The 18,928-nt window shown below is 41.1% G+C and overlaps 1 protein-coding gene across 1 annotated transcript; it reads left to right on the forward strand.

The window, feature by feature from the left end:
• Window positions 1-297: 297 nt before the first annotated feature.
• LOC124961617 (phytanoyl-CoA dioxygenase, peroxisomal) lies at window positions 298-18,611 on the forward strand. The gene is made up of 9 exons (XM_047520444.1): window positions 298-399; window positions 3,623-3,681; window positions 5,076-5,186; window positions 6,653-6,821; window positions 10,472-10,553; window positions 11,885-12,066; window positions 14,671-14,820; window positions 16,478-16,612; window positions 18,518-18,611. The coding sequence occupies exons 1-9, from the start codon at window positions 325-327 to the stop codon at window positions 18,569-18,571; spliced, it is 1,017 nt and encodes a 338-aa protein (XP_047376400.1). The 5' UTR covers window positions 298-324; the 3' UTR covers window positions 18,572-18,611.
• Window positions 18,612-18,928: the final 317 nt, after the last annotated feature.

Raw genomic sequence — 18,928 nt, forward strand, 5'->3', positions numbered from 1 at the left:
CTTCACCGGTGTAGCAGTGGCAAGAACAATCGCGCGCATGGCTGTTGACAACTGAAGCTATGAAGTTAAGAGTGTGGCTCAGGTCCCGCAGGGAGGGTTCCTGGGGGTTAGAAACAGGCCTCCTGAGAAGGAGCACAGGCGACAGGAGCACCGCGCTGGCCAGGTGACCCAGGGCGTCTCTGGCACTCCCCGCTGGCCTCGCCCTGGAGGCGGAGCTCCGGGAGTCGCGCGGGGCCGCCGCGCAGTCCTGTCTCTCCCGGAGGCGGGGCGGCCCGGAAATGCAGTGGGGCGCAGGCCCTGCCAGTCGGTGTCCTCGCCGCCGCCATGGAGCAGCAGCGCGCCGGCGCACGCCTGCGGATGATTCTGGGGCACCTCGGCGGCTCCTCGGCCCGGGCCGTGGTATCCTTTAGGCCGAGCGGCGCTCGGGCCACTTGGGGCACAGCAGCTTGGCCTTGGAGGTGGCCCTGGGCCCGTGTGGTCGCAGGACGGTCACTTCCCTAGCCCTTCGCAGTCCTCCGCGCTGCTATCCCCGTCAAGGTTCCATCTCAAAACAGGCTCCAGGGAGCGGGGTGGAGGCTGGGTCTCCAGGCGCTGTTGGCCCCACGTCCCGAAAAGTCTCTTTGCCGGCCATCGGGCGCGTGGCTGCCCTGGTTTCGGTGGCTGCAATCGCGTCGCTCCACCTTTCTGGTCCTCCTTGTGGCCTGCGGCTTCTTGCTTGGTGAAAGTAAGGGGAAGATTGGGGTCCCAAAGGAGTCCTTGCCATAGTCACAGCCTTGTCATGTTCTGCACGCGGTGTGCACGCCTCTGCGAATACCTTGAGACCAAGAAATGCCCGAGGACACTCACTGTGCATAGAAGCCCAGAGCTGCCCAGAAGGGGGGACCTAGGGGACAGACCACTAGAATTCTCTCAGGAGGGAGTGCCAATCCTCTGAAGGGCTGAATAGGTGGGAACTGGACGTATTTTCACTGCTCTGGGCCACTGTGGCAGCCTAGGGTGACTTGGGGACCATGCCAGAGTCCCGCAGTGGTCTCTGGGAAAAGGACTTAGAATTGTGCGACCGCGGTCCCATGAGTCTGCAGAAGCGAATCCCAGAGAAACGTGTGTGTCAGCTTGTAGGGGAGGAGCAGACCCAGAGATGTTACTGTGAACAGGCCCCGCGAATGGAAGCGCTTTCTTGAGCTGCTTTTGCCTGCTCAGGTTAAGCCTTCTCATTCAGGGCGTGCTTTTGGAAGCTCTGTAGGAAACTGCCTGGAGGTTTTCCTGAGGTCAGTAGGCTCTCTTCGATTTTTTGTTATCACCCTGACATCTGTCCTAAGGCTGATTCTAATAGTTGTTTCTGGACTTTCACGTTTCCTCTTCCCACTGGGTTTCCCAGCAGCAGTGTGGGAGTACATTGCAAGTTCAAAGTTTTTGTGCATAGAATGATAACGAGACCCCAGGTGAGGATGTCACCTCATTTTACAGGTGAGAAACAGAGACTAGGAGAAATTAAAAATTTGAACCAGTCATTTAACTAAACCAGTTAATTGCATTGCAGGACTGCATTTTTACATTGAATTAATTTCAGCTTAAATAGCCAGGGGTGGCTGATGGCTATGTTTGTCATAGTGTGGTCCTTGGACGGGTGGCATCAGCATCCCCTAGGAACTTGTCAGAAGATCTTGTGAGGAATGCACTTCTGCTCTGCAGATGTAGCTCAGTGGTAGAGGGCTTGCCTAGTACTCTAGGGCCCTGAGTTTCATCCAAGAGGATGGGGAATGCAAAATCTATGACTCAACTCAGACTGCAGAATCAGAATCTAGGGATGGGGACCTGAGGTCTCTTTTATCTAGGCTCTTGTGATGCAGGCTAAATATTGGGAGTCACTCATACATTGGGACTGGTTATATTTAGGAGTAGAATTGAGGTGTCTTGGTCCAGTCTCTGAATACTTTGTTTTCCCTCTCTGCCATTCTGGGGATGGAACCCAAGATGTGGTACATGCTAGGCAAGTGCTCTACCACTGAGCTACATTTCCAGCCTTCTCAATATTTTTTAAAATTGAATTTTCTGACATTGCTTGTTTTGATTATAATAGTGCTGAACTTAGGGATTAGTTTTTTTATGGACATTTTCTGTATCAGCACTTGTGAAAATGGCTTTCTGTAATGATGCCTAGACTATTGACTACGGTAGCCCAGACACATGTGGCAATTGAGCCATTGAAATAGGACCAGTGCAGTTAAGGGACTGCATTTTGACATTGAATTAATCTCAGCTTATATAGCCACCAGAGGTGGCTGGTGGCTATGATCTTGGATAACATGGGCCAAGATTTGCAGTGAATTTCTTTTCATCTTAGAATTCTGGGAGTTTTGTGGTAGTTTTTTTTTTTTTTCAGCCTACATTATTTCTCAAAATGGTAGATTTTGGAATTAGGATTCATCATTTTTCAAGTATAAAATGTCATGTATTTTTTTTTTTAAAGAAAAAAGTAGAAAGGGGAAAATAAAAACATATAACTCATCTACTAGTTACAACTTTTTAGTGTTTTCCACTCATTTGCATATGTATTACAAAAGCAGGAATAAAACATGATTTTTTTGTAACTATTTTTTTCACCTAACTTTAGATCATAAACATGTCTACATCATTAAAAATCTCTCCAAGAACAATAAGAAGAAAGAAACCATGGTGCAGGAATAGTGGAGAGATCTTGGAGACCTGAGTGTCTTTGCAATGACAATTTGTTGAGAGATGCTGACCCAGGGTGTTAACCTCTCTGTCTCTGAGAGAGCAGACAGGAGCTCATAATTCTGACTCTTGCCTTGCACCCTTCCTGGACTATGACACTGTCACCACATTCCATAGAGTCATCACTTAAGAAATGATAATGTGTTTGAGAAGTGACACTCTGAAAGGAACTCTTTTAGCTAAAGAAACAATGAGAAAATAACAGAAACAAGCAGATGCTGTGTCAATAATCTGTAGTTACAGTTTGGAAAAGAGACCTTAGAAAAAGAATTTTTAGTCCTTACACATATTTAAAGTTAGACTACACTGTGAAGCTCGTGCTATTCTTGGAATCATTACTTATTTTATAGACTCTACCCTTCCCCCCACCCCATGACCTGTTAAACTTTCTAGTGTTTTAGAGTGAGGTCCAACTTAATTAAATGCCTTTTGTGAATACTTCCTGTTCTCTCCTTACTTCTAGAGCTGAATTTCGGATTTGTTCTCATTCAGTGTTTTCCTAGAAGGCGGTCTCACATGGATTAAGACAGGCTGAAGCTGTGGAGTAGAGTGTGAGTCCTGTCCTGGCTCAGCCATTCCCCTCCAGGTGACCTTCACCAGTTACTGAGGTCTCCAGGCCCAGGTTTCCTGGTGCAACAGCAGGAATGACAGTAAAGTCCCTGATCTTCCTGCCACCTCCCCAGATTATTGTGATCATGAAACAAAGTGATATAAATGAAAGGACCTAAAGCAGCATGTGTACCTGTCAGGCTGATGTGGGAGACCTGAGCATCTGGTGTCTGTTTAGGGAACTCCTGTCCTGTGAGAACCACCCCAGTGCAGGTGGTTGTTTCTAGACAAGGTTGACCCCCGTATTTTACACTGTTCGCCTTAATTCACATCCTAGGTAGCTCATCCCACTTCAGGGCCTATTGCCCCTGCCAGTTTCCACCCTCGGCAATTCCAGTAAGTAGATGTAATTTTAATTGGTAATGCTATTATGTATATTAATGCTTTTCCATTGGTAACTTGGGTGTGATGTCTAATATAATATGTTGCCTGATTAAAATTTGATATGTACATTCTCTATTTCCAGGATTTGTTCTTATTAGTAGAATTGTGGATACTTTTGATGATCTTGACTTTAATTTTCTATATTTTTTTCTAAAATTCAGAAAGAAGAAAAATAGCAGAAAATTAATAATCTGAGTTTTGAAAATGCAATCACAAGTTCTCACAGTTAAATTAGCTTATAGCTTGGTTAAACTGAAATATTAGATAATTTTTTGGTTTACATACTTACATTATATCTTCTCTTTTTTTCTTCTCCTTCTTCCTCTTCTTCTCATTCTTTTTCTTTCTTCTCTTTATTTATTTATTTATTCTTTGGACTCCAGGGCTCAGGCACTGTACCTGCCTCAGCTTCCTGAGTAGCTGGAATTAAAGATGTGTTTACTGCCACATCTGGCAAGTGTATTATCTTTTTTTTTTTTTTTTTCCTACTATGGATTAAACCCATGGTGACTTAGTACTGAGCTGCATCCTGAGTCCTTTCTATTTTTTATTTTCAGACAGGGTCTGGATACAGTGCTTAGGGCCTCCCTTAATTGCTGTGACTGGCTTAGAAATTGTCATCCTTCTCCCTCAGTCTCCTGAATCTCTGGAATTACAAGCCTGTACCACTGTGCCTGTCCAGGATTATTATCTTAAATCACTTTTAAGGGGAAGACCTTGACCTTCATAAATATTGTTATAGCCAAATTTCTATCTTAAGAGATGGGTGATTTGCATTTGCTTGTTTGTTGTACTCTGATTTTGGTGTTTGTTACTTTGATTACTTCTGAGAATGTATTGATTAAATTGAAAATATAAAACTCATTGAATTAGTTTACCAACAGAAAATCATATACACGCACTCTAGAAAAAATTCAAAATCAGAGAAATAGAATTTAAAAAATCATCCATATTTCATTGTTCAAAGACAATCCCTGTTTGGCAAAAATTTTTTTTTGTTGTATTTCTCAGCAGTTTCCTTTTCACGAAGAGTATTGTGTTTACATTATTATAATTGCATTTTGTTATAATGTGCGTCATCCACATTCTTGTGTCCTTTACTTTTAATACCTGAGTCATATTCCATCGAGTGGATATAATGTCATTAGTTAATTTTTCTTCAGTTAATGTACATTTTGTGACCATTTTTAATGTTTTGGATCTGGTTTTCAAACTTTTAAAGGCCCTGAAATTGAATAGGATCAAAGTATTGTTTTAAAGAGTATGAACATTTTGGGGGTTCTTGTTACATAATGTTAGGTTGTAATTTGAGATTTGGACTAATTTGGTGCCTTTTTCTCCTGTAGATATACTTTGGATAATAATGTGTTAAGCCTGGAACAGAGAAAATTTTATGAAGAAAATGGATTTCTTGTTATTAAAAATCTAGTGTCTGACGCTGATATTCAACGCTTTAGGTACAGTAATATTCTTGGTTATTTTACAAAAACCATGTGTTATGGCAGTTGTGTTACTTGGAGGGAAATGGATGGAACAGGAGGACATCATGTGAAGTGCAGTAAGGCAGAATCAGAGTCAAGGGTTGTTTTCTCTCATATGTGGCAACTGGAGAGAAACAAGGGGAAAAAGAGGTCTCATGACAATAGAAGGGAGATCCATGGAGCACAGGAAAGGGGCTGATGGGATGGAGGAGGGAGGGAAGGGGAGGTGCTGGGGAATGAAATTGACCAAATGATGCTCTCTGTAGGTATGACTGTATCACAATGAATCCCAACATTATGTATAATTGTAATTCATCCTTAAAAATTTATAAAATATGTATTACACATCTGCGATGGGAACACAAGTTAGATTAGCCTCTGCATGTTCAGATGTTTTTGAGTGACGTGGTTTGTGGGGAAGTGTTTAGGAACCTGGGCCCTGGAGGCAGACTTTCTGACCCTCATCTCAGCTCTACTGCTTAATATGATGTGTCCCTCCATCAACTGAGTTTTCCCTACCTGTGTGTACTCCTCTGTAAAATGGGCACAGTGATAGGACTGATCTAGTAGTATGTTTGGGATAAAATAAGGTAAAATCTATGGAGAGCACCAAGATCAGGGCCTGGCTTCAGGTGGTTGCTGAAGGAATGTTTGCTGTTACAGGACAAGCATCACTTACCAGAAAATTCAATATTCAAATCATCGAACACCAAGATGATGTCCCAAGGGGAAAATTCCACACGTGGCTCATGTGATGGTCATGGTCACAACACAGACACACTAACAATATTGAATAAAATTACCTTCAAATTATGTGTAAAAGGTATACAGGAGACATAAATTAATTTTGTGATGAGCCTTAGTGTCATCTTCAGGCTATTTCATTATTATTTTTGTTAGTAAGATTATAATTATTTTCAGTGCTTGGGATTGAACCCAGGGAAGCTTTAACACAAAGTTCCATCCCCACCCTTTATATATTTTATTTCAAGACACAGTCTTGCAGAATTGCATAGCCTGGCCTCAAACTTACATTCCGAAGCCTCACCTCCTGTGTCTCTGGGTTTCTAGTCATGTGCCAACAACCAGCTCATTATGTATATGTCAATATTCCAAAATCCAAAAAGACTTGTGATCTGAAATATTTCTAGTTCTAAGTATTTCAGATAAGGCATACTCAGCCTCTATTATTGCAATGTAATCAGAAAAGTATTTCCCTACTGGTGTGTTAAGCAAAGCAATATTTTCATCCTGGCAGTGGATTATAGCTAGGAGGCCAGGACTTCTGAGTTGGCCATCTTCTTCTCCCTCCCTCAATTAGGCCTGAGGGCTGACTTAGTCAAGAGAATGTTCTCCTGAATCTGTAAATCTTTGCACAGGTGAGGACCAACCAGGGGCTTGGAGCAGAGGTCATGACATTGTTTATAAACTTAATTTTCTAGGGTTGAATTTGAAAAGATTTGCAGAGGAGAGTCAAAACCAGAAGGACTAATGGTAATGAGAGATGTGACCCTTGTGAAATCAGAATACATTCCAAGTGAGAAAACAATCTCAAAGGTGCAAGATTTCCAGGAAGACGAGGAGCTCTTTAGATTCTGCACTCTGCCCGAGGTTAGAGACCGCTCTTTGTTTTCTTCTTCACAGCCAGCCTGCAGGTCTGCCCAAGACCTGATGGTTGTACTGGAGCTAACCCTTCCTACCCATGGTGCTAGAGTGGTGGTTCTCAGCTGGAGGTGATTTTGCCCCCAGTGGATATTGGCAATGTCTCAAGACTTCCTGGTGGTGGTACTGGCATCGTGGTGCACTCACTAGTGACTCCAAGTGGGTAGGGACCAAGGATGCAGGTAATGGGGCAGAGATCCTCTGATGCACAGAGGAGCTCTTTCCCCAAGAACTATCTACCCAAGATACCAATAGCACCAAGATTGAGAAATGCTGCTGTGGAGTATGCAAATTATCTTTTTCTAAGAAAGAGAGGAATTCTGTGTTAAAGAGGAAGTGCCCTCCAAGACTCAATACCGACAGGGGTGAAATCATGAGGCTGCATTTGTAAATCTATCTACTTTTCTGTTTGTTTCATAAATGGGGTCAGTTGAATGAATTTGCTTTTAAATATAAAATAGTTTTTATTTAATTTTATTTATTTGTGATACTGGATTGAACTCTGGGCACTTCATTACTAGACTACACTCCCAACCCTTTTTATTCATTGTTTTGAGAAAGGATCATGCTGTGGTTGTGGTTGGCCTTGAACTTAGGATTTTCCTGCCTCAGCCTCCAGAGCTGATGGATAACAGGCATGTGTCACTAGGCTTGACTTAAATTAATTTTATTAAAAATTGTTCTTTTTTAAGAGGAATTTAAGCTGTCACTATTCGCTGATGACATGATTCTATATTTAGAGGGTCCAAGAACCTCCTCCAGAAAACTTTTAGACCTCATCAATGAATTCAGCAAAATAGCAGGCTATAAAATCAACACGCATAAATCTAAAGCATTTTTATACGCAAACGATGAAATAGTTGAAAGGGAAATGAGGAAAACAACTCCATTTGCAATAGCCTCAAAAAAAATAAAATACTTGGGAATCAATTTAACCAAAGAGGTAAAAGATCTCTACAATCAAAACACTGAAGAAAGAAATTGAGGAAGACCTTAGAAGATGGAAAGATCTCCAATGTTCTTGGATAGGAAGAATTAATATTGTCAAAATGGCCATACTACCAAAAGTGCTATACCAATTCAATGCAATTTCAATTAAAATCCCAATGATGTACCTTACAGAAATAGAGCAAGCAGTCATGAAATTCATCTGGAAGAATAAGAAACCCAGAATAGCTAAAGCAATCCTTAGCAGGAAGAATGAAACAGGGGGTATCGCAATACCAGAACTTCAACTATACTACAAAGCAATAGTAACAAAAATGGCATGGTATTGGCACCAAAATAGACAGGTAGATCAATGGTACAGAATAGAGGACATGGACACAAACCCAAATAAATACAATTTTCTCATACTAGACAAAGGTGCCAAAAATATGTAATGGAGAAAAGAGAGCCTCTTCAACAAATGGTGCTGAGAAAACTGGAAATCCATATGCAACAGAATGAAACTAAACCCCTATCTCTCACCCTGCACAAAACTCAACTCACAATGGATCAAGGACCTTGAAATCAGACCAGAGACCCTGCATCTTATAGAAGAAAAAGTAGGTCCAGATCTTCAACTTGTTGGCTTAGGATCAGACTTCCTTAACAGGACTCCCATAGTACAAAAAATAAAAGCAAGAATCAACAACTGGGATAGATTCAAACTAAAAAGCTTTCTCTCAGCAAAGGAAACTATCAGCAGTGCGAAGAGAGAACCTACAGAATGGGAGAATATCTTTGCCACTCATACTCCAGATAGAGCACTAATTTCCAGAATATATAAAGAACTCAAAAAACTTTACACGAAGAATACAAATAACTCAATCAACAAATGGGCTAAGGATATGAACAGACGCTTCACAGAAGAAGATTTACAAGCAATCAACAAACATATGAAAAAATGTTCACCATCTTTTTTTTTTTTTTTTTTTTTTGGTGCTGGGGATTGAACACAGGGCCTTGTGCTTGCAAGGCAAGCACTCTACCAACTGAGCTATCTCCCCAGCCCTGTTCACCATCTTTAGTAATAAGAGAAATGCAAATCAAAACTACCCTAAGATTCCATCTCACCCCAATTAGAATGGCGATTATCAAGAATACAAGCAACAATAGGTGTTGGTGAGGATGTGGGGAAAAAGGTACACTCATACATTGCTGGTGGGGTTGCAAATTAGTGCAGCCACTCTGGAAAGCAATGTGGAGATTCCTTAGAAAACTTGGAATGGACCCACCATTTGACCCAGCTATCCCACTCCTCGGCCTATACCCAAAGGACTTAAAATCAGCATACTACAGAGATACAGCCACATCAATGTTCATAGCTGCTCAGTTTACAATAGCCAGACTGTGGAACCAACCTAGATGTCCTTCAATTGATGAATGGATAAAGAAACTGTGGTATATATATACAATGGAATATTACTTAGCTATAAAGAATAATAAAATTATGGCATTTGCAGACAAATGGATGAAATTGGAGAATATCATGTTAAGTGAGATAAGCTAATCTCAAAAATCCAAAAGATGAATGATCTCACTGATAAGCAGATGATGACACATGAAGGGGAGTGGGAGGGGGCAAGAATGGAGGAAGGAGGGACTGCATAGAGGGAAAAGAGGGGTGGGGGGGAGGAAAAAAATAACAGAATGAATCAAACCTCATTACCCTATGTGAATGTATGATTACGCAAATGGTATGCTGTTACTCCATGTACAAACAGAAACAACATGTATCCCATTTGTTTACAATAAAAATAAATTTAAAAAAAATTGTTCTTTTTTAGGAGTATTTCTTATATCTAAAAACACCCAAGCAGTACAGAAGGGCACAACATGAGAAGCAGCCCCTCTCTACTAAAGCTCCACTTGCTGTGAGCTCTTTGTGTGTTCTTGTGGAATTAGTTCCTGCATCCTCAAGTGTGTTTGTACACTCTCATGTTTTAGCACCATGGTCTCCTAACCACTTGTTTAGAAGAGTTTTGAAAGAGACTTCCATATAGTACTTATGGAAAATCGTAACCAGATGCTGTCAAAGTGTTTGACTTCTGAAGGCAGACTGCACAGGTAAATCCCCGGGAATGTCCAGTCCAGCACCCTGGACAGAAGGCCCAGGGAAAATGGCCCTCCACCATCAGTGCTTCCCACCTGCAGTGCTGTGATGGGAATGGAAATCTTCAAGCGATCACAGATAGAACTTGAAGACAGAGCCATCTCGTGGTGGATGAAGCACTACCATCCATGATGTTCAGATTTCCTACTTTTCTTTCTTCTGAAGGGACTAACTCCATGGGATCAGGGCCCTGCTTTTCTTGTTCACTCTTAGTCCACCTCTGGTCATTACTGTGCTGGCTTCATGAACCTCAGGGAAGAGTTGTTGAGAGAATGGCCACCCTCATTGGAATGCACTCGAAGTTTGCTCGAAAAAGTACTGTTTAATTTGTAGCTTGGAAATTTAGAATGATTTTCAACTCTGAGGTACGCATGCTTGGCCGGATTATGAAATACCAATTGGTGTTTTTACTGTTGCCATTTTGGTTCTCGTGTGGATACTTTATGCCTCTTCCTATACTTCTGATTTCCCATGAGGATTTTTTTCTTCTGCCTTTTCTCAGGTTCTGAAGTATGTGGAGTGCTTCACTGGACCCAATATTATGGCCATGCACACAATGCTGATAAACAAACCTCCAGATACTGGTAAAGTGCTTTTATTAAAGAGAGGCAAGAAAAATACAGATTGTTGAATTAAAATAAGTAGAGTAGTTGTTCTAGCCCTAGCCATGTGTGTAACTGTCAAATTTGGGTGAGTGAATGTGAGTGCTTTTGTTTAAGTCTTAAAATAGCTCATGTTTTATCAACTTTGGAGTATAATAGTATTTCAGATACGTTATTGCTAAATTTTCAGATGACTGGCTCTCTGAAATGGCAGTTTAAGAAATGTGTCTGTTCTTTTTTTTTTTTTTTTTAATTTTATTTTATTCATTTCTTTATATGTGGTGCTGAGAATTGAACCCAGGGCCTGGCACATCTAGGCAAGCACTCTGCCACTGAGCCACAACCCTAGCCCTGTGTGTTCTTGTATCATAATCCTTCTAATCTCTGATCTTCACCAGCCATTCTTAGCCAGGATCACATGGATGCTGCTTTCTTGATCTGAAGACATCATTATTACTAACAGGATGAAAGCAGTTACTACAAGTCACATCAAGTCCTTGTGGTGCCTTCTGATTGCCGAAACCTAGATTCTAAGTCCTAACATAGACACTAATTCTGAAGGAGATACCAGGTGTCTGCATTTTAATACCCAAGCCCAGAGATTCTACTGGAGATGACTTTCAGAAAACATGGAGAGATTTGTCTATAATGGTAGCAGAAATCAGCCAAAGAGAGATTTTTATTCTTTTTCACTTTTAGTTCCTTCTGACAGCTGGGAGAGGTTTATGTGATAGATCCTAACTTCAGGATCACTAAATGTCTACCTCCATGGATGGCCTTCCTGGTGAGGAGAGTTGGTTTGGGAACCAAGTTCCAAGATTAAACTGGGGAAAACGTCCCTGCGGGCAGTGATTCTGACTGGACATTGATTGTATATAGGACACCTATTACTCCATGAAGTAAGCCACCTTAGGGAGCTATTTTTGGCATCAGTCATTTAGAAGGGACCTCAAATTTGACTCTGTAACATTCTCTTTAATTTAATTCTTCAGCTTTTAAAAAAACAATCCTTACTGCATGCTAGCTGTGTGCCAAATTCAGAGTGACAAAGCAATAAAGCACAACAGAGATGATAAGGTATATGCACCTCCCTAGACAAGAGAGCAAACACCCAGCAATCAGAAACTCAGAAGGAAGTGTAGATTCCGAGCCCCATGTTGATTGCTATATCAGTCTGGTGCTGATCTCTTGGGATGGATTTTGCAGTGTTTCATGTGGTTGTTTTTTGCAGGGGAAGGTCAGTGTGTTGTTTATTGAGGCAAAGAATAAGAACTGTGAGGCTGGAGCCCCTTTTGACAGCAGGCTCATTTCAGGTAAGAAGACTTCCAGGCACCCCCTGCACCAGGATCTGCACTATTTCCCCTTCAGGCCCAGCAATCTCATTGTTTGTGCTTGGACCGCCATGGAACACATTGACCGGAACAACGGCTGTCTGGTTGTGCTCCCAGGCACCCACAAAAGTCCCCTGAAGCCACATGACTACCCCCAGTGGGAGGTAGGTCTGTCTTAAACCACTGAGTCTGGATCAGAATCTCTTTCACTGTTCTTGTTACACATCAGGTGCAAAAAGCTTAGAAATGAGACTGCTTTCCTTTTTCAGCAATCATTGTCCAGTTAGAGAGGAGTTCAAGGACATCGAATAAAGTGTTCATTATCTTTGTTCTTTCAATATGTGCTTGAAAGTCAGCCAGTGTGGGGACTTGGGCAGGAGGGGCATAGGATCTGCAATGGTGAGGCCCTAATAATGACTGAGGTCAGACATAAACCCTTCGACCCCAAAACGTGTGTGAAGTGCCTCTGACTGAAGGCTCTCAAGTAGAGCAGAGGCTGGGAGGGATTGTCTCCTTGCACCTGTGAAGACCAGCAGAGGCTCAGGTGTGGGAGGTGGTGATTCAGCCAAGCCTTGAAGGACAAGGTAGAATTACCTGTCACAGAAAAATTCCATTGGAAGCAGGAGGGTCAAGGGAAGGGTGAACCTGGCTAAGGATCAGGAAAGATGGAAGGCACACAGAGCAGATAGGCTGGGAGCTGAGGCACATTTTGGTGAATAGAAGGGAAGGAGAGCCTGAAAAGGTAGGTTAGGACCTTAGGACCTGATTGAAAAGAACTTTAACACCAGGAAGTTATATGGAGAGAGTGGGTTCCTTTCTTTTTTTTTTTTTTTTTTAATTCTGTTATTTTTTTCCCTTCCCCCCACCCCTCCCACCCCTCTTTTGGGTTCCTTTCTTTTTTAGGAAGGAAGTTGGAAGAGTTTTTATTTCTAATGAAAGTATCACATAATAGTACATATTTTCAGTGTATAATTTGATCATTTTGACACACACATACACATCTGGTACCACAACAAGAGAATCTTTTCCACCTCCTGTCCCAGGCAACCACTCAGTTGCTTTCTGTTCCTGTAGATTAGTTTGCATATTATAAAATGTCATATAAGCATAATCATGTGACATACACTGTTTTTTTTTTTTTTATTATTGCCTGTTTTGCTCAGCATATTTACTTTGAGGTTCAACAAAGCTGACACTTGTCTCAATAGCTCCTTCCTTTCCATTGCTGAGTAGTTTCTGTTGCATGACTGTGTCAGGGTTTGTTTGTGCATTCAAATGTTGATGCTGGGGAGCTATTAAGGTGCCTCTGCACCCATGAATAACAAGGTCAAATCCATTCTTCATGAACATGATCTCAGGTCAGAGACACAATTCACTGGAGGTTTAGGTGTCCAGAGGCAGAGAAACCAGAGAGGAGATTCTCAGCATTTTTTGTGCAAGACCAGAAGATCCTGAAATCCCTGGTGATGGTCAGAATGGAAAGAGCAGCTGTGGTCAGCAAGGAGACTGAGTCATCTTCTGCAGGAAATGAAGGATGTGGCTTCCAGGGCTTCTCTCTCAGAATTCTTGCACTCCTGATTGTGTTCTGTGGAAATATTTATGTCTGAATCCTGATAGAAAAGTGGAAATTGTGAAATTCATCAGTTAAGTTGAGGGACAGGCAAGCATCAGAAGGAGGCTCTAGCTGACTGGGCAGAAGGGAATGGTGTCCAGGGCTTGGGGAGCAGACTGGTCTCTGAGATGCTGTTCAGATTCACAGCAGTGACAGTGGAAGGTGTGCTTAGCTTAGCTGGGGTCAGTATCCACCTTGGCCAGGAAAGAAGGACACTGGGCCAAGGTCACAACATTGTGCAGTAGGACGATGGTCATTCCCCAGAGGGTGCTCTTAGCATGAGGAATGGGACACTTCTGCCCACATGCATACCGGTTCATCAGCTGTAGTCGCTTCTCACTTTAGTTTCCTTAATAAGACTATAACCCATTTCCTAGAATAATGGCTACCTTTGGAAATAGTTATCAACAAGCACAGTGTTTAAACTTACTAATCTCTTTTGACTCTGAGTAAAACCTAAGTCCTTTGAGCTCAGAAAAATTGAGTCTTTTCACCATTCTGTTTTGGAAGAATAATTAGTCTCTGCAAGACACCCTCAGTAATACAAGAATGATATGAACAAAATTCTAGGTGAGGAGAATGTCAGGCTGGGACAAGGATGTTAAGATTCAGGTTAGAAATGCCTAAGAGAAAGGTGTTCACCTGCATTCAAAATAAGAGTAAAAGCTGATCTAGATTGATTATAATTCAATGAGGGAAGGTAGACAAAGTTCAACATTTTCTCATTTGGTCAAAAATAAAATTATTATTAACTTGTGAATTTAATTTGTTGCAGTGCTAGGGTTCAAATCCAGGGACCTGTGCATGGTAGGCATGCCTTGTATCATTGAGCGATATCCTCAGCTGTTTGCAAAAATTTAATTTGAGACAGCGTCTGGCTAAGTTTGTTTAAGCTCCCTGACCTTGTGATGCATGGCCTCAGCCTCCCAAGTAGCTGGGATCACAGGTGTGCACCACTGTACCCACTGCACGTGACTTTCAAAAGCCAGACATATGACAGACTTTTGCATTTTTTTTTTTTAATTTAAGAAACTAAATTTGATATTTCTCTTTTGGAAGAAGTCAGAGGACCCTTGCTGTCCCTGCTGAATCATTGACAGAGTTGTCATTTTGGTGCTTCCTCCACTGTAGCATTTGCCCGTCTTATGTGTTCCAGGGTGGAGTTAACTCCATGTTCCATGGGATCCAGGACTATGACCAAGACCATGCCCGAGTGCACCTCGTGATGGAGAAGGGAGACACTGTTTTCTTTCACCCTTTGCTCATCCATGGATCTGGTCGGAACCACACTCAAGGATTCCGGAAGGTATGCATCTGTTCTGATCCAGTATTTAAAGATGAATGGGTTCGAAACAGAAAATCATAGGTATGTTAACATGTAAAATAGTTATGACTTTTCAAATACTTTTTTCCAGTTTATTTACCATAATTATATTTGCTTTCCTGTGCATTGTGTGTGTGTGTGTGTGTGTGTGTGTCTGTCTGTCTGTCTGTGTGTCTGTGTGTCTGTGTACTCAGTCAGAAGCCAGATGCCTTTAGGAGCATCTGGAGTTTAGGTCCTAAATATGTTATTTGTGAATCTTGGTCATTCGTGGAATTGCTTCAGGGCAGTACCTGCTTTCTGAGGCAAAAACAATGGCTGAAATACTCAAACAATCACATTTGGAATTTATATTGCTCAAGGTAACTAGAACTAGAAGAAAATTTATAATATCATTATTAGTGGGAAAATAGTATTGATCCTAAACAAAGGTCCTGAATTGGCTGCTCAGAAATGAGATTTAGCAGGCAGCCATGTTTGCCCTCTTCCAGCCTCAGTGTTTTAAATTAAATAATTTTGTCACTTACAATTAAAAATTAACACAATTCCTCACAATGTGAGATTTCTCACTTCTCTTAAATTCTGCAGATCTCATAGTATTGTGAGCTTACTTTTCCCCATGGCAACATGGTTGTCCATACTATTGAGGCTCCTTTAGGGTTCAGTTGAGTTTCCAAGTTTGCCCTATGGTTCCCACTGATCCCTGTTTTAACCCCAAGTATACGGTTGCAGACTTCAGTCATTTATATTTGCACCAGGTTTACCAGGGCCTGGCATAGGCTGAGGCAAGTTGGGGGCAAAATTTGCCTGAGGACAAGATTGAAGGGGCAACCAAAATCTCAGCCCTCAAGTTAAATGCTGTTTTACTAAATTAAAATTAATACAAAAAATCTATGCTGTGTACAATGCCAAAAATTAAAGGAAGTGCCTGTCCTAGCATAACTCTCAGGCTCTGTAAGTATCAAGTGCAGGCACAAAGGTGTAAATAGTGATTTGATCTGTAACATATTATACAATTTTTCCATATTTTTCATTGATTTTAATGTTTGGAAGAATATTTACCATTATTTCCTAACAATATGGATGTAGAAGTGCACATATTTCTTTTTGACTTGGATCTTGATGTGGCTGCCTGGCACTGGGCCTTGCCCCAAAAATCTGCACTCTAGAAGTTTAAAATTTGAAGCGAAGTAGGAAGTTTTTATAAAAATTGCCATTGTTATATTTACCGGTCACAAATTTGACTGGGTAACTAATGTTTATGACTAAGAAGATGAACCACAGGTGGACCCATTCCCTTATAGGACTGGGAGATACACACTCACTGGGAAGACTTGAAGTCTTAAAAAACGTAAAGATGTGTTACTTAGGTGATTATGTCTCCTATCCTATGTATACCTTAAAAAAATAAGCCTCATAGCTGGGTAACAAAACCTTTTGTAATTTCTTAATCAACCTTTACTTGGGGGGCAGGATGGAGAGGCTGACCTACAAAGAAGCAGATTTCGGATGCCATGGACAGGCCTGGCAGTTTAGGTCAAATCCTGGGTGGAAGAATGGACTCCCTACAAGGAGAACTCCTAGATTGGTGGTTGGCATTATGGGATGCTTTTCTCCATTTTCAATTGTTCACCCTGCACAGGCAATTTCCTGCCATTTCGCCAGTGCCGATTGCCACTACATCGATGTGAAGGGCACCAGTCAAGAAAACATTGAGAAAGAAATTGTCGGAATAGCAGATAAAATCTACAGAACTCATAGTGGCTTGGACTTGAAGGTACACTTGCATGAAGTAACCAAGTAAAGATGTCTCAAGTTTCTTTTCTTCACATGCTTAATCAATCCCTAATTTAATTTGAAATGAAGGATATGGGGAATTCTGAATGCATAGGAGCACACATGAAGTTTTGGGACTTCAATCAGGCCTCCTTTTTTGGTAAAGAATATTTTCATCAGGAAATCCTTTAAGACTACAGAGAGCAATTCTGGAGCCAGTGCTGCTATTGGTAAATTTGCAACTGGAGTTTTATGAGAGGCATAATGTACATGGAGCAGAGATAAAGGGTCACTAATGCTTATAGATGAGGGGCATTAGACAATGTTTCATGAGCTTTCCTAATTGATACACATCACTTGTAAAGTATTTGTTTTTAAGTAGTGGACATTTAATGCCGCTGATGAACAATAGACAAATAATCAACCAAGGCAACAAAATAAACATCTTCACTTTAAACTCTTTTAACCTCTAACCAAGAAACTATTCCTATTTTATTTTATTTGTATGAAATGGTGATAGTACAAGCATGTCCCTTCCCCCAAGAGACTGAGTTCATCCAGGATGCTGGAGGGCACAGCAAACCAGTGGGATGCCACAGTGCCACTGGGAACCTTCGGAACAGCTTTCTAGGGTGGAAGATCTTGCTTCTCCCTTAGAACCTACAAATGTGTCCCTTTTCTGAAAAGGCTCAATGATTGGGGGTTCAACCAGCTGAAATGCTGGAAACACTTTCAGAATATTAAACACTATTTGCAAAAAACTGCATCAGTACTGAACATGGACAGATATTTTTTTCTAACCACTATTCCCTATGTAATACAGCCTAGCAACTACCTAGTGTTCTATTATACTAGGTGCTATGAGTAATCTCGAGGTGATTTGAAGTATATGGGAGGATGTTCAGAGGTTATCTTATTGAAGAGACTTGAGCATCCATGGACTTTGGTATCTGAGGGGTCCTGGACTGTACATTACATTTGAAGTTTGTGAAGATTGTCCTGGATGAGTAGCACCTGCATTTTTTAAGTTAACTTCATAAGTTAGAGTTTATCAGATACAATTAGAATACCAATAGAATAGTAGAATAATACCAACTCATATAATTCTAACGTATAAAAACTTCCACGTTCCATTTCTGATTTTCTTCACCAGAACACAATGAATAGTCTGTAATGCAACCTGATGTCAAGGAGAAACTAAGAGTCCCAAAGACTGACCTAAGAACACAGCTAGATTTCAGGCCTAATTCTGAAATCATTCTTTCCACCATACCTTGCTGTTTGCTCAAAATAAATAAGAAATAAGACAGTTTCAATTACTTTATTAATAATGAAGCAGGGTGCATTTTGGCACATGCCTGTAATCCCAGCTACTTCCCAGTTTGGTTGAGGCAGGAGGATTATAAGTGAGGCCAGCCTCAGCAACTTAGTGAGACCCTGTCTCAAAATGAAAAGTCTGGGGATATAGATCAGTGGAGAGTGGTACTACGTTCCATCTCCAGTAACCCCTCCAAACACCCAAGTAAACCAGTACCAATGGCACCATTTTCACTACTATGATCTCATCAGAGTTGCACCCTCAAAGTGGTTCAGGCAAGTAAAGTAACAATAAGCAGAAAGAAGGGTAGTGCAGTGCTCTGACTGAGCATCACACCCCACCCACCCTGGTACATTACTCATGATCAGTGAGGCTGCCCGTTTGGGGATCCACTGACTCCCTGCAGTTAGCAATATTTTAATTGTTGGCAAGAGAGCTAATTGGAGTTTTAAACTTATTTTATTTACTAATCAATATAGTGATAATAGCATTCTTTTTTCCATTTGTAGAGGCTATAAATATCTTGTCTTGGGGGGAATAGGCCAATGGAAGTGTTCCATACACTCATTCTGTTGGTATTATTTCCAGGATATTTGGATGTTTCGAGCCCGACTTGTGAAAGGAGAAAGAACCAACCTTTGAAACAACCCTTAATTATAACTCTATTTAAAGGAAATCAAAAGAAAGAAGGCGTTTAAGGATAATGTATTCATATTGGGATGATGTAATCTTTTCTATCATTTGGCACCAAAGTCAAGAAACATGTATTAGGAACTTCATTCTGTAGAGTTAATTTTGCAGTGTTGTGATGTTACTTTAGTAGAAGTAAAAACAATAAATGAAATATAACACTTTTCAGATAAACTGGTTTGGGATTATAACTAATAACATGGTATATGATTTAAGTTTGTTCAATCAGTTCCTTTCATTGAATTAGCTCTTTATCCAGACAGAAATGAATTCTTTGAAATTCAGTGTGCGTTTATTTAGATAAGCATC

This window comes from Sciurus carolinensis, chromosome 12 (assembly GCF_902686445.1).
Source record: "Sciurus carolinensis chromosome 12, mSciCar1.2, whole genome shotgun sequence".
Taxonomy (NCBI): domain Eukaryota; kingdom Metazoa; phylum Chordata; class Mammalia; order Rodentia; family Sciuridae; genus Sciurus; species Sciurus carolinensis.

Bases quoted from the DNA above. Each gene is read 5' to 3' on its own strand.
- LOC124961617 (XM_047520444.1), top strand. From the start codon at position 325: ATGGAGCAGCAGCGCGCCGGCGCACGCCTGCGGATGATTCTGGGGCAC. The intron at 5,187-6,652 runs GTACAGTAATAT...TTAATTTTCTAG, and splicing joins GCTGATATTCAACGCTTTAG to GGTTGAATTTGAAAAGATTT. The intron at 6,822-10,471 runs GTTAGAGACCGC...GCCTTTTCTCAG, and splicing joins GATTCTGCACTCTGCCCGAG to GTTCTGAAGTATGTGGAGTG.